Below are 16,310 nucleotides of genomic sequence, written 5' to 3'. Positions count from 1 at the left end.
CTGATACCAAGAAACAGACTCACGCAAATGTCCTAGTAAGTACAGTTGAGAAAGATTCCCGAGAATTGACAAAGGTTTAATAATGAGCTCTGAAGGCCGACCCATTTTGTCCTTGGACCTTAATCTTAACGATTGAAGGCTAGAGAGTAATGATATCCATGACCCGATTTCTTCGTACGAAGTTGAATGGTTTGTTGTCGTGGTGGTGCTAGTTGTTGCTGTTGTGGTGGTCATGGTTGTTATTGTGGAGGATGACTGTCTTGTTATGTCAAGTTTCCGATGGTTGGTCATTCTGCTCAAAGTCGAACCAATCTTTCTTGCAATCTTCTCATCTACAAACAAACCCCATAGAGTTTGGAGTTGGCTTGGACCTCTATGTTTCGTTGACTGCGCAGATATGTCTAGACGAGCTCCGTTCAAACAAAGATGATGGAGATGCTTCATGTCCCATATTGAACTTGGTAGAGTGGTGATGTGAGTGTGCTTGATATCTAGTGTTTCAAGGTAGAGCAAGCCACCTAGTGAAGAGGGAAGAGTATCCAAGAAAGACCATCTCAAACCTAAGTATCTCAAGTGAAATAGGTTCCCTAGATTCTCCGGTAGCCTTGGTCGATAAACACCCTCTAAATCGAGCACCTTGAGTAATCCAAAACCCCCAACTCCAATGATTGTTTTCAAAAATCTCCCCACTTCTTCCGCGGGCATATCTTTCTTTCGGCCATTGAAGGATATGTAGGACTGGATATTCGGGTTGAAAGCTTTTGAAGTAGAATAATCCTTGATATTGGTGTATTCAACCACCCGACGAACTCCAAATCTATGTTCTGCTATAGCGTTTGAATGTTCATCCGACTTTTGGTGGAGGTGGAAGAGGCCTATTTTTAGGGCCCTCGGCAAGAAGATATCATGCAGGGCCCCAATCATCCGGCATTTTTTGGGACTCTCATCAGATCTCCTTTTTGTGATTTCCACCATGTTTCTCTTCACAAGATCTTCCAAATATCCTTCCACTACATCTTCCGGAACAATCCCTCTCGACGGCTTCACAAAGCCCTCAGCAAGCCACAACCGAAACAACCTTCTAACAGGTATTTCAAATCCTTTTCGAAAGAGAGCCAAATAAAGAAGGCAAGGCTTCAAGTGCATAGGAACATCATTGTAACAGAATACCAAAATATCAAATGATGGTGATTTGGTGGCGAAGTCGCGCTGATCAAAAACCCTCGACCATTCTTCATAACGCTCCTCCTTTGTTGATAGCAAACCCGCAAGCAATGAAATCCTCAGGAGCGTTCCTTGGCAGCTTTCTGCTATTTTGTTTTTCAAATCCTCCATGTTATGGGGTGAGAACGGGCTTCCTTTTTTGCCCCATTTCTTACTAACGAAAAACTTGAGGCCGTCCTCTATGCCTATAGGCTTGAAGTGATAACGGCTTGATGCGTCCGCAAATGAAGCAGCTTCTTCACTAGAGGTAGTGATCACCACCCTACTCCCATTGTATGCATCTGGTAAGGCACCTCTTAGGTCTTCCAAGAGCTCCCGACTTTTAACATCGATGATGACTATCAGATACTTTTGACCCTTCAAGAACCCATGAAGCCTCCCCCGCAGTACCTCATCTTTGAGTTTCTCCTTAACTTTCAAGCCGGTTACCTGCTGTAGTATGGCCATCATAAGATGTCTTACCGACCACAAGAGCATGACACGGAAACTTCTTATTCACCTCTAGTTTGTTGTACATTGTCTTGACATGAACTGATTTCCCAATGCCAACTTCTCCAAAGACCGAGATTATTTGAAGCAGTTTGCTACTGCTGGTCAACTGCTTCAGCAACTTCTCCACATCTTTCTTAAAGATGGATTTTTCTTTCTTTGGTGCATAATAAGTATCACTATAGTGAAATGGCTGAGAACCCTGGTCTCGTGCCAGCGTTAACGACGGGATTCCATCTTCGTGTTTTGGTACTTGTTCGCTGATTCTTTTCATCTCCGATTTGAGCCTGGATATGTTATCAGAATAGTCCATCTCATCTTGAACTTCCCTGCAAAGCTTGAATTCATTTGCAATAACTAAACTATGCTTCTTGACAAAACCCTTCCTTTTCAAATATGTTTCTGTGAGTGCGAAAGATTCTATTGCGTCCGCCACACGGTAGACTTTTCCTGGAAATATGAGTTCCTTGTTACTTTGCTCTTGGTGTTCTTCATTATTTAAATTGCTTTGCTAAGCTCAGACAAAACCTTTTGTACTTCATCTCTAACCTTCTCAAAAGTTTTTGATTCCTCTACTAGTAAGTTGGTGAGTTTGTGTATCACCACAGATACAACTTCTTCAACAACCATCTCTATTTCTTTTTCCCAAAGGAATTAAAGAAGTTAGATGAATGAAGTTGGAAAACAAATCTTTGTCAATAACGGTCAATGTATGTTAAGGAAGGAACTCGCAGATCATGCCAACCAGGTCAAGATTTACGCGCTAAGATCAATTTAGACGATAAAAAGATGGAACACTCAAGATTAAAAAATTAGGAGAATAAAAGAAAATCAGCATAATTTTGTGCCAACCACAACCTTGCTGACTATAGATACAAATCAGGATCTGTTGTCATTGACTTGGTTTTAATTAATTATCAATACCCCTTCAGAGCTCGGATGGACCATCAACATTCAACAACACATGGGTAGCAGATCCTTTTGATTATTTATTTGGATATAGATTAATGTGGTTACCGTGTTTAATGGTATATTATGAATGCATTCACTATAGTATAATGATAGAATTTGAGAGAATATATTAGTTAGTATTTATGGTTATGTTGTTGCTATACATTAAGTAGAAGATATTATGTAATTTGGTTTCCTTTGTATTTATCGTCATTGTACTTCTATAAATATATAGCTGATCAATAATACATTTGATTTCCCTCTCCAATCCTTTTCCACGCCACAAAATTTTGGTTGGTTGTCAGCTCTCTCCACCAACATTTCCCTTGTGTGACGATTTTCTTTCTCTTCTTCCCCCTCTCGTCCTACTCTAGACCCTATAGGTTAGGTTTTATTTATTTATCATGTCGGCTTAGCACAAATAAATTAATTTAATTGTTCACACTAGTATTATTGTCTATTATGTTTTCGATACATTTGATTGTTGCTATTGATCTTAGACAATGAGTATCGTTAGTGTATTTCATAGTTAAAGGTGTTTTATATATACTAAAAGGGATGATTACTGAAAAGATCTAGTGCTTCAATGGTTTGATTCCATGTATTTGCCAGACATAAAAAGGAATGATAAAAGAAGATATATTTTGTGAAATAAAAAAATAATATATAAGATACGAACACCTTGACAAGATATTGTGGATTTCTAAATATATAAACTACTTTTAAGAATGTTATACTTGCAAATCACAAGCTGACATTTACCAAATACAGAATCATTTTGTAGAGTTTCAAAAGATTTTAATTAAATGGAGTGAAATGCATTTGAACTGGCTCATTTATTAACTATTAAATTCCTCACCTAATGCATCAACTCAATCACTACTTCTTTGTACCTTTCTGGAAATTTTATTAAATGATAATCACGTGGACCAAATATACAAGTCTAAATTATGAAATGAGCGCCATCATGCATCATATTGATGGGGTGACCAAGAGGTTTTTTTGAAGGTTTGCTTAAGGGGTCTCATGTTCGAATCTCGGCTCATGTGCGTGCTCTGAAATATAGGCAACACCACTGAAAGGGGATTTGAACTTGGTTAATGTGATATGGATGGCAAGTGCTATTACCCTTTGGGAGGGACATTGTTGCAACTTTGACATACGCCTTTGAAAAAAAATTTATAGAGTGAGCTAGCTATACCCTGACAGTTAATATCGAGTTCTTGTTTTAATAATTTGACATTGATCATGATTAAATTTAGTTAATGAAATGAGACCTACGCAATCACGAATGGTGCTTTCACTAAACCGACGCTACAAGTTAGGTTTTAACTTTTTAACATAACCCACCATTTTGACCCATATTAAAAGCTAAGGGTGGAGGGTGTGTTCCTTTCACTACCCTCTACTAGAATACTATCATGAGGTTTCAACCAATTAGAATAGGTCACTTACACTTTCTCTCGACTACCCCAAACTACCTTAATCGGTGGCGTCACTACACTAATTTAGTACCTTACTTGAAAAGTTCCTTCGTTGTATTTTGATGGATTGACGAAATAATCTTCCATTAGAATTTCCTGGGTTCTTTCACGATCACGTAGAACATATAACTTGTTAGATGTTGGGCGACATTATCCGTGAGAATTCGAAGGCTACTATCGTTAGAGAAGTACTAGTCCGTCATCCAATAAATCGGGTGATAAATAGTATAATTGCATTGTTTTTTTGTCTTAAAATAGAAAGGATGGTCTAGAAAGACTTTTCATTTCTCTCGGTCAAAATGTCAAGATACGTTATTTTATTTATGTTAATTTAATTGGTCAACCGGTACTCAATATTCATGGAACGCACGATCACTAAAAAAATAGTTGTTTATTCTCAATTATTAGTTAAAGTGATTATTAATATTCTATTTGACACAATTTGCAGTTCATTGATTGAAATTAGCTTGAATCCATCGATGTCCAAAGTCGTTACTTAACCGAATTAATTTAACTATCTTTTTCCAATAATGGAATTAACATAACAGTGCGGTTATGAAAATCTAAGAGACGAAAAGTCAGTTATAAGTTCGGTTTTAGCCCATAACCAAACCAAATGCTCTTGAACAAACGCGTAGTCACACCATCAAAGTTGTATCAATGTTTTCCCAGATCTTTAGTATTCAGTAAATCCAACCAAAAATCTATTGATGATACAAAAATCACCAACATACAATATATCAGTTTAAGCCGCAACACCACCTGTACATACGTCCACCAACTAGCCTCTTTCTCTCTGACCACAACTATCAACAACCAACACGGCCGCCACATTTAACACCACCCTTTACCATCCTCGGCATTAAGCCACCTTCAACACCCCTTAACATATACAGATTACTAGATTGTGAAGATTAGCCTCCCAAAACTCAGGAATCCAAATGTTCAAATGTCTATCTATAAATGGCCTGATAACAATCTGCTGATATAGTAAGGCAGGCATATATTGAACTAATGATCAAATGTATGTAAGGGTGACTACAACATTATACATATGTAGAAAAAGAAAATATTTGGGTTGGTTATTTCTATATTTAGTACCATTTAAAAGAAAACACAAAGTAATGACAATAACGAGATGCGTATATTATATTGCTACGATTTATATTCATTATACTTGCTAGGTAACGGCCAATTTAACTCGCCCGTGACCTTCATTTATCTTAAAATGTTCGGTGATGCCAAGATGTGCCATCAAAAGCCAGACATGAGTAAGAAGCTCTCCGCCTTTTTCAAGCTGTTGCGCATGGTCAAATCCTCGGCATTGACTAGCTGCATAACCAAGAATCTCCACCCACACATCAGCCACCATCCTCCACATCTTTCTAGGATCACCGATCTCGTTCAATGAAGCTGCGAGCTTGCAGGCCTCAAACAACACTGACTTACTCCTATCCCCCTTCACTGTTGATGGAAAGACTTTGGTATTCACTTGTCCTAACATTTCATAGGCCTCGAGTTTACTTGTGATGCTTCTCTCTTCAAAAAATACCATGGCTTCCGCACACGTGTCTCTGAACCTGATTATTCCAATCCCTATGGGCAACATGAAAGGACACATGACTAAGATGTACAACATGTAGTCCGCTAATTTCTTGCTGAATATCATGTGATGATCGCATTCTTGTTCACTACTATCGGGATCAGAATGCCTGCCTCGTTTAGTTTTGTTTAAGTTGTAGCATAGATCAGTGGCAATATGCCAAATTAGGATGCTATGGTCAAATTCCACATCAACCGCCCATTTAAACACACCGTAACTTTTGTGGCTTTGCAGGGAAACAGTGCCACGACAGGTGAACAACATCTTAAGATCCAATTCTGTGTCGGTAGATTTTTCCCTGAAGTGCTTAAATATAAAAGCCTTCAGCTCAGGCGATACGCTGACATGTTTCAACTGTCGAAAACTACCCAATTTTTCCCATAAGTTGTAAAGTTTATTATGCAAAGGGATAAACCTCGAGACTTTATGAAAACCCGAGGATTTCTGGTTAAGGCAAAAATCTAACAAGCTGTAATGATAAATTGAGTTTGACCATCTTTTGCCTTTCTCTATGGACTGGATTGACGAGACTAGTCGACCGACAAATAATGGAATCTTGGAAGAGTTGTGACTGAACCATAGATTTGCCCAGTCGGATAAAATCAAAGATCTGACTGCATATGCTTCAAGCAACATTGCACCTATCAGCAAAATGTAAGTAACCACAACATCAATAAGTTGATGTTTATGCGATTTCACGCCTATGGACGTAGCAAAAGTCAACAACACGGTAAGTGTGATGCAGGAAGTCATAAGACGGGAAAATAAACCCAAAGGAGTATATATGACGGGCGCTTTGGTGTAGAAGACATCATACGCGAATCCAAGTTCAACTTCAATAACCTCAAAGGCGGTGTTACAGTCTTGTTTCTCAAAGAAATCTTGGCTCTCATCTCGCGGGTGGAAGCCCAGAATGAGATCCACAAAGAGCCGCTTGAACTTAAGCGTCTCAAAGAAGTAATCCGCTATATGCAGAATTCTTCTTGCATCAGGATCAAGGGTAGACGGAGTACCTGCGGTGTTTTCAAATTCATATCCAGGCGAGTGTCCCTCTTCCACTTGAGCAGCGGTAACATTGTATCCTTCTGCCTCTTTTAAGCAGAATTCCTCCATGAAATTGGCGTAACTAGGTCCCGGATCCTTATCCTTGAGAACCGAATCCCGAAACTGGTCCCGATTAGCGGACATGAGGACCCATGTTCTCTCCCCATACTTGATAATGCCACACAGAAGCATAGGAATGGTGAGGAAGGACAGAAGAGTGCCTTCCCATGCCAGAAGAGTTATGTAAATAGCTGCAGCTGCTTGGACAACAAGTCCAAGCAAGTGGCGTAACCATAATTCGTTATCGGCTAGCGCATAAGCCGTGATGGTGTCAGGCCCACCAAGGTGAAGCAGAAGAAAGGGAGCCCAGAAAGCCATCAGGGTTAGATCTCCATACTCTTTGTTGCTGTAACTCGAGCTGGTCGAATTCCCTTGGCGGTCGACAAGGAGGCCAAGCGCAACCGTGGCTACCCAGTCTGCTAACAAGTATGCACACCATATAAAGATTCTGATCCTTCTTTTGGCGATATACTTTCTCCGGTTACCGCTGAAGATTAGGGAAATTTGCACAAAAAGGCTGACTATAACCAACCCTCTAAGCTCCCATTTGTTCCATTCTTTCCTCACAGGATCTGGGAAAATCTCAACCATTTTTCTTTTTTGGTCAATAAAGATTAAACTGCTCAGAACTGACCAAAAACAAGATATTCAAATTAACTACATATATCACTGAAGATAAGAAAATAAACTTGAGTTATTGATTTTTTTGATGTGAACTTAACTACATGTTGACCAGCAGGCTGGCTGGCTTGTCTTACTTTTTTAAGCTTCTTAAATGGCTACATTTAAGATGTATCAACATCATATTTATAAACTAATGTCTTGCTATCCATAAACCTGCAATTAATTTTTTTTTAACATGGTCCCATTTTTTATACTTTAATATATTTCAACACAAATTTAAATATCTTTGATGATGCATCTTTTTATTTCTTTATTCTTTTGTGATAAAGCTTGATTAATGACCCGTATGTCACATGTCTAAGCCTATGTAAAGACTTGTATTTAAATACTACATTTGGATCTATAAACAAGTTTTGAAAATAATGATAAGCGTGAATAGTTTAACAATATATGTAAGCAAATATTTGTGAATAGTTATTCTCCGGCACAATTTAACCCGACTTGTTTTTAGCCAACCCGTTTTTTTACCAGACTTATTTTGGATGACCTATTTTTTGTCCCCACTCGTTAAAACTCTTGATTCGACACTGGGACCGGAGGCGGGAGATTGCACAAGGTGTTCAAGCTCTACATTCCGTCCACCCTTAATTGGATCAGTCATATTCTCTGACCATGAGTCCGCGATACTTTTTTCTAGTTCCTTTAATCCTTTCAAATTTTCTAGTATAAAGAAAAATGTGTCCATCATTAATTTTTAGATTATTCGATGATTAAGGTGGGTAAGGTTGTGTCTAGGACTCTAGAGGAGGCAATTTCCTATAAGCGGGTCAATTTAATATTGTGTCAAATTGTTGAAAGTTATAATATTTTATGAGATCTAATTCAATTCAATGTGTTAAATTAAAGTTTCTACTTTAAAATTTAAACTGATATTACAAATTCTAGAGATTATATTGTATGCATGCTTGTTTGTTGATCAACATTGCTCAAGTCCCATATCGATAATCAACACACAAATTAAACGAATGACTCTCGTTTATATTAATAAGAAAATATTACTCTAAAAACTGATTACAAATCTCTCAAACCCTAACTCGGTTTGACTCTTGATGAACCCTACCTCGGTTACACCAACTCCACCCTAGATGAACCCTAACTCGGTTACATCTCGTGTGTGTCTCCAGATGAACCCTAACTCGGTTGCATCTCACATCACACTCTATAATGTCTAACCATGACATGTTTATATATGACTAACCTAACTTGTTATCAAAGACATTACATATTATAATTGCAATAGAATTAGGAAACATAACGTAATTAGGAAACACAACCAATTATGACCAGCTTGTCAATATTAGTCCCTCAAGTTCACCGACTTGTGACTTAGAGTCTGAAATTACTTCCAACAATCACCCTCTAATTTCTGACTCTAAATAAGTGAATCTTCAACTTCGAGCATGTCTCCTTTGCCCTGTTTGATTTGACCCACAATCTTGACCTTCTCGGTTTTCACAACCATCTTGGCCTTGATCTCCCCGGAACTTTTCTTGATCCATAGATGTGTTCTTCGGCTCCCCCGAACTCGACTACCTCTGTGACCCTGTCCCCGACCATTCCCTCGGTCATATGAAAACGCATAACCACTCCTTTGGCTACGATTCTGGTAATCTAATAGAGCGAACATCAATCTTCCTTGATCATCTTTTGTTCCCGAATCAAACATGAGCACATCGTTTAAATCAATCCCTTAGTAAAAACATAACTCGTTCAACCCGTATCAAAACGAACTCTGAATTGAACCCACTTGTCCAACCCAAATAATATAAAACTCACTAACAATGATCAAACCAACTTGTGTAATCAATAATCAACGAACTTAAGCAAACAAAAGAAAACAAACCAACTTTTGTATTTATCCTTTCTCGAATTCCTCGTAGCAACAAAAACAATCAACATAAATTTAGCACCACACTAACTTCTTTTTCTTTTTTGATTTTGAGATAGCCACGTAAATCACCAAAGTCAGACTTTATATAAGTCTCTAAATCACCTTTACTAGAAGAATCAAATAATTCGTTTTCGTTGACTAACCGCCAAAGAAAGAAAAAACCCACACGAACGCACCTTCTTTGCGATCGAATAATTTTTGGTTTTCTTTCTGATCACGTCTTCGATCACGACTTCTCCAAAAATTGATGCCTCCTCCTTATCAATCACGACTTTGATCGATAAACACCAAGAGCGCAACCTAACACCTTTGCTGCCAAAACCGAGTTATTATCACAGGTATAAATTCACCTCGACCCAGAAACCAAATTGTTTCCGAGTTGTCATCGCACGAACAATCTACTCACTGCCCGCCACTGGTAAACAACACCCACGCCGCTGCTCCGACGTAACAGTTCTGTCCACGTTGCCCCTGACAAGATCGAAACCACCGTCGGAAAACACAACCAACTTCGCCGTAGTTTACAACTCCCGATCACAGTTGCTTGATCCGCCTCACCGTTGTAACTATACCACGCTGCTACTCCGACGTATAAGTACGAACCCAACTCGGTTCCGCGATTGATAGCTCCTCTCAAGCCACCGATCGCCGCTAACCAATTATCGATTTCTTGAACTTGGCTCTGATACCAATTCAAGTCCTGTATCGATAATCAACACACAAACTAAACGAATGACTCTCGTTTATATTAATAAAAAAATAATACTCTAAAAACTGATTACAAATCTCTCAAACCCTAACTCGGTTTGACTCTTGATGAACCCTATCTCGGTTACACCAACTCCATCCTAGATGAACCTTAACTCGGTTACATCTCGTGTGTGTCTCTAGATGAACCTTAACTCGGTAGCATCTCATATCACACTCTATAATGTCTAACCATGACATGTTTATATAACACTAACCTAATTTGTTATCAAAGACATTACCTATTATAATTGCAATAGAATTAGGAAACATAACGTAATTAGGAAACACAACCAATTATGACCAGCTTGTCAATATTAGTCCCTCAAGTTCACCGACTTGTGACTTAAAGTCTGAAATTACTTCCAACAATTGCAATTTTGAAAAGTTAAGTTATATGTTATTATGTGATACAGGACAAAGAACCTTATGTAGCTAAAGCTGACAAAAGGAAGAAAGAGTAAGAGAAGACCTTGGCAGCCTACAACAAAAAGCTGGTAAACTTTGTTAATTATAGTGTTTTATATAATTGTATATTAAGATTTTTTTTCACTGTTTTGAATTTGTTTCAATGAAAATAGGCATCAGGCGGGTGGTGATGATGCAGATGATGATTCTGACAAGTCTAAGTCTGAGGTTAATAATAACGAAGAGGAAGAGGAGGAAGACGAAGACAACGGTGATGATGAAGTATGTTGTTAATACTTTTGGTGTTTTATTTGATTTTTAAGCAAGTTTATAATAACCATCATATTTTACTGCAGCCTCTTTTGAACAAAACATATTATTTTTTGATACCACATTGATATTGTTCATGATTTTGTGATTTTCTCTTGTGTAATGTTTTTTTATGCTTTGTAGGAAGAAGATGATGACTAAATAGCAACTCAAAAAAAAGGGTTAGCTTGTTGATGGTTGAACGTTACTATGCTCTGTAGTTTTTTTTATGACTGTTAGCCTGAATTTAAGTTCTTTGAGTAATGGTTATGTTTGCTCTCGTATTCTGGTAACAAATTTTATGATGAATAGTGGAATGATGTATGTTAGCTTTTGCATCTTTTAAATCTTGCATGTTTGGGTTGTTTCTGTTCACGGCTTACTCTTTTGGCTGATGATTATCATATCATTATGAACTCAAGTTTACAAGTTATGTGTTGAGTCACTTTGAATCATGTCTCAAATAATGCAAAGTCATTACTGATTTTGTTAGGCATATTTGAAAGATATTCATTATGTTAGGATCAAAGAGAAAGCTACTTTGTTAGTGGGGTATGTTAGCCTTAGTGGGGAATTGTTAAGTTGTATATAAAGTTTAAAAGTAACCTGAGTGTTTTACTAAAGCCCAAGTAGGGAATATGTATACTTTTTAAGTATTGAACCTTATACTTATCTAACTTTCAACACAAAACTAATCAATGGTATGCATCTAACGTTATTCAAAACTAGTTATGAAAAAAAAATTGACTGGTGAACAGAAAAAGTAAACCTATGATTTGATGGGAAAATTTGATGGATGAAAAGATTATAGTGCCTAGAGAGATCAACTCGAAGGGCTCAATGAATTAAACGGAGACACAAACTAGATATTGGAGGATTTGGCAATCAACATTACACAAGTGGCGAGCTAGACTCTTGGGGTCATAACTAGAAAGGCAAGTGGGCATAAGGAGTCTTCATGGTGAGATTAGGACACTGGAGAGAAGATAAGGAAGAAGTATGAGAGTTTTAGGGAGTTTTTGAGGTGCACTAATGAGAATAAGCAAGAGAGTAGAGGGAGAGATTTAAATAGGCAAACGCGACGCGAGGAAGACAGTGACTTGGCAAAGCAAATATCTTATGAGAAGATGTATAAACACCTTGAAACTAAGAAGGGGGAGCATAACATGTACATGATTGCCAAAGCCAGAGAGCGTAGGTGACATGACCTAAGAGTTATGAAGTTTATAAAAAGAGAGGACATGCGAGTGTGGTAAAAGGGCATGCCTTGAAACTAAGGGGGGGGGGGGGGGGGCAAGCCATGCACAAGATTACCAAAGCTACAAAGTGTAGAAGACACGAGCTAGAGAGTAAGAGTCGTGAAGTTTATCAAGGGATATGATACATTTAGTTCCACCGTCTTTTAATTGATGGTAGGTTTAATCAGGAAGAAAACGAGAACACAACTTCGACAATGAAATGTTGCTATCGTTGTAATATCACATAGGAAGAGGTAAAAATGGCTCGTAGGAAGACGGGAAGGGCTAAGATTGTTAGATTACGGGGAATATCTCATAGAATAGTAATCAACTTTCAAAAGTGTTCCAATTAGGTCACCCATGCATATTTTTCTCAAATTGGGTCACTAAATCTTCAAATCGAGTCTCACCGATTTTTTTGTGCGTCAAGGAAGAGCTGGAGGATAAGATGCGGGGGTCGGAATTTGCAATATATGTAGTTATATTTAAAAAAAATTAAAAAATATTAATTATTTTAAAATTCAAAAATATAAAATTCACGTCGCCACTCAACGTCAATATAAAAAAAGATAAAAAGAATTCCTATGTGAAACAAAAAAGAAAAACACTAAAATAACATGTTAAAACCTTTAATTTAATAAAATGTGAATGTTGAATGACATAATTAGAACACTTTCAAAATTGAGTGACTTAATTGGAGCACTTTTGAAAATGTGCAATTGGTAACAATCTTGTTCACTCACATGCCACATCTTCTAAATGAATTCAAATCACATGCATATTATATGTACATTATCATATGTACATATAATAATGTACAAGTAATTATTTATATCACATTAAGTTCATATAATAATGCATTTTTAATGATGATTATAATCAGTGCCGGCTCTACCATATAACAAAGTAAAGTAAGGGCTTGAGGCCTCCAATTTGAGAATGCCTCCATAATTTGAAACCATGTATAACCTAGGCTTGTTACCGAGAGGCAGAGTGATCGTGAGGAGTAGGAAATGAGAGTCCAACGAGTTGGTCAACAAGCGTGCAACATGAATTTGTTGGGTTTTACAGAATTCTCAAGTTGCAGGTTCAAACAATGGTGGTGTGGTGTTGCAATATACATAAAATGGTGAAAGGTGTGGTGTTTATGGAAGAATGACTTGTTGGGGAAAGCCACACAAACTCCAATGCCCAATGGTAAATGTGAGCCACACATATTTTTTTATTTATATTTATTATTGATTCATTTGTGATTTTAGTTTTCTTCATTAAAATGTTTATACTCTTAATTTTATTAATATGTTTGGTTGGTGTGCATATCCATTAGCAGTGTTTCTATAATTAAAATTAATAAATATATTAAACTGTTTGTATGTACAAATATCTTCAGAGGTATATATTTTATAATCCAATGTGTACAAATTAAGATCATGTGTATTGAAGTTTAAAATTTAGTAATTTAAGTTTATTAATGTTGGTAATTTGACGAATAGAAGAGCGGGCTTATTATTATTTTTTTGAACGGCACCAAAAAAAAGAAGAAGAGCGGGCTTATAACAATAAATGTCATAAAAGGGCCTCGACTTTCAGATTTGCTTTAGGCCTCTAAAAAGGTTGGGACGGCCCTGATTATAATGATAATTAATGTTTAATATAGATGATAAAAATATCTAAATATTTATATATTTTATCTATATATTGTACATACATCATATTTATACTATATTATAAAGCATGAAGCAAGGGTAATGTAAGAACTTTTTTTTAAAAGTTTTACATAATGTTATATGCATGTTATAGAACCTTTAATTAATAACGTGAATAAAATATGAAAAAAAGATTAAAAAAACTCCACTACACATTATGTAAAACTACAATTAATTAGATGACGTGAATTATAAATGTACTTTATGGTGTATGAATGAGAAGGTGATCAATTGAATGTTATTATTAACAGGCTCCGCACATAATAATTGTCATGTCAACCCTTGTCGCTTACTCTACCCATACCCTTGACTGAGCATCCCAACTGACATGTTCAATTAAGGCGCACAGTTGAAGGCCTTGAATGCAATTCTCAATAACCGAAGAAGTGTGTGATCGGCTTCAACTCAAAAATGATCGATCTATTATTGTTCAGACCACTATTTAGCACGTTTACTTTTTGTGCTTGACTTTTGGCACGTTTACTTTTTAAATCTGAGTTGTATAGAATACACTGGTTAATTATCAGTGCCACTCAGTTGGGTAGGCAAACCAAATATTTTGACTTATATTTCATCTTGCATATGTATATAAAAGAAATCATCGATGTAAACATTTCAAAATACCAACTAAAAAATTCATCTATGTAAATAAACCTTTCCGAAGATCATAAAGTTTTATGTAGCGGTTTCTTATTAGAAGCCGAAAGTTACAAACGAGATGTAAAAGCTTTTTAAAAATAAACCAAACTTAGGGATGAATGTGAGGTTTAACTAAATTATATGGATGTGGATGGAACAATATATGAACTCGTGCTTTAATTAATGTTTTCTATTTGTGTATTCAATAACCAAACATAATAATGTTAATTGGGATGTTAAAAACTGTTGTCGCCATCACGAGCTAGCTCGGGTAGTCCGGGGTTTTTTCATAAGGTTTCCTTTTGGGTTGGTCATAGGTTAAATTCTCTTAGTGTATGTCACTTACCGTAGAAACATCATTGTAACTTGTAAGAGGATTTGATTTCAAGTAAGGAGCGGTTAATGTATGAGCTTCCCTTTGGAGATGTGCCAACGGGACTAGCACCATTAAAAATAAAAACTGTTGATCGATCTACTTTTAAGGGTGAATCATATGAACGGATATCAGTGAGACCACCAACATTCGGTAAGTCCACAAAATTGATTGTTCTAAAATCTGATTTTTATGATCCACAGTAGGTTCGACCAGATCTAAAACATCGCTCACTACTAAAAAAAATTAGGTATTTGCTACCGCATATTCTACCACAAATAGCCTTTCGGCCAAAAACTTGGTGACAAAAACCTTTGTGGGTAATCCTATATTTCGATTGCGAATTATTTTATGATTGGTGGCGATCTCCTAACTTTTAAACTATTGTAATTTCAGTCACAAATACGTTTCTAAAAACTAACAAGTAGGGTAAAATGGCAACATTTCATTTTACATTATATCATTAATAATAAAATGAACTATCTGGTTAAAGAAACCATATAAATTAACTAAAAGAAATAATTGGCAAGTGTTTAATATTAGTAATTGTTTGTTAATTAGAATAACTTAATAGTAAGATGCTTATCATTTATGCAAGTATAAGCAATGGAGGATTATAGAAAGACTTGTGTGGACTTCTGGTTCGTTCACTTTATAAATCTGAAGTTACAGGTAGGAATCTTCACTATTAATTTATCAGTGTCATGTGGAGAGAATGGTCCCATACTTGGGCAGGTACACCACATAGTCTTACCAATATTAAATTTTGCAGCCTTTATGTTCATCATTGATTGTAGTTGCTTAAACCTATGAAGTCAATTACATTAGATCCCTCACCTTTACAGAAATGATTTTTTATATAGTAACAGGATCATTATGTTGTTGATGACAATGGTATACAATCAGCATGCATACGCACTCCTGGATCTTCTCATTTGGTTCGATACTTTGATAACATTGTTCTGATATAACAAGAGTACAAACTTTGAACAACTTTTAAACGGATTCATACCCTCCTAAACGTTAGAAGTCGTACCCAATTTAAAGCTACTGCGCGCAAATAGATAATATTATCTGGAGAAAGAAATTGAGTCATTTATACCGTAGACATAATAAATCCGTATACTATACATTATGACTGCCTACAAAAAAAATCTTGATTGGAAACCCAGGAAAAGAATAACTTTATATGATTCGAAACACTTTACCTTTCACATACAATCTTGTCCAGAAGCTTTCATTAAGAGAAATCTAATTGGGCACAAAGTAATATAAGCCATTTATAGTTGATGCATTGAAGGATTAACACAACTTGATGTCAGAGATTATAACTCATATTAAATGATGATACATAGATCGATGAAATTAACAACTTTTAAATGATAATAACACGACCAATATATATTAACTACCATTAACCTCTTAATTTATTTAAGGATGATGTTGCAGTATGTGCTTTA

The 16,310-nt window shown here is 36.4% G+C and overlaps 1 protein-coding gene and 1 pseudogene across 1 annotated transcript; both read right to left on the bottom strand.

Annotated features, from left to right (window-relative positions):
* Positions 1-6: 6 nt before the first annotated feature.
* Positions 7-2,343, bottom strand: LOC143569475 (toMV susceptible protein tm-2-like; annotated as a pseudogene).
* Positions 2,344-5,328: 2,985 nt separating this feature from the next.
* LOC143569483 (uncharacterized) lies at positions 5,329-7,446 on the bottom strand. The gene has a single exon (XM_077055376.1). The coding sequence runs from the start codon at positions 7,444-7,446 to the stop codon at positions 5,329-5,331; it is 2,118 nt and encodes a 705-aa protein (XP_076911491.1).
* Between the last annotated feature and the right edge of the window lie 8,864 nt (positions 7,447-16,310).

This window comes from Bidens hawaiensis, unplaced genomic scaffold (genome assembly GCF_021521415.1).
Source record: "Bidens hawaiensis isolate Kalapana, Puna unplaced genomic scaffold, B.hawaiensis_p1.1 tig00024489_1, whole genome shotgun sequence".
NCBI classification, from domain to species: Eukaryota; Viridiplantae; Streptophyta; class Magnoliopsida; order Asterales; family Asteraceae; genus Bidens; species Bidens hawaiensis.
This window is presented reverse-complemented; position numbering and strand designations above follow the sequence as displayed.

Bases quoted from the DNA above. Each gene is read 5' to 3' on its own strand.
- LOC143569483 (XM_077055376.1), bottom strand. From the start codon at position 7,446: ATGGTTGAGATTTTCCCAGATCCTGTGAGGAAAGAATGGAACAAATGG.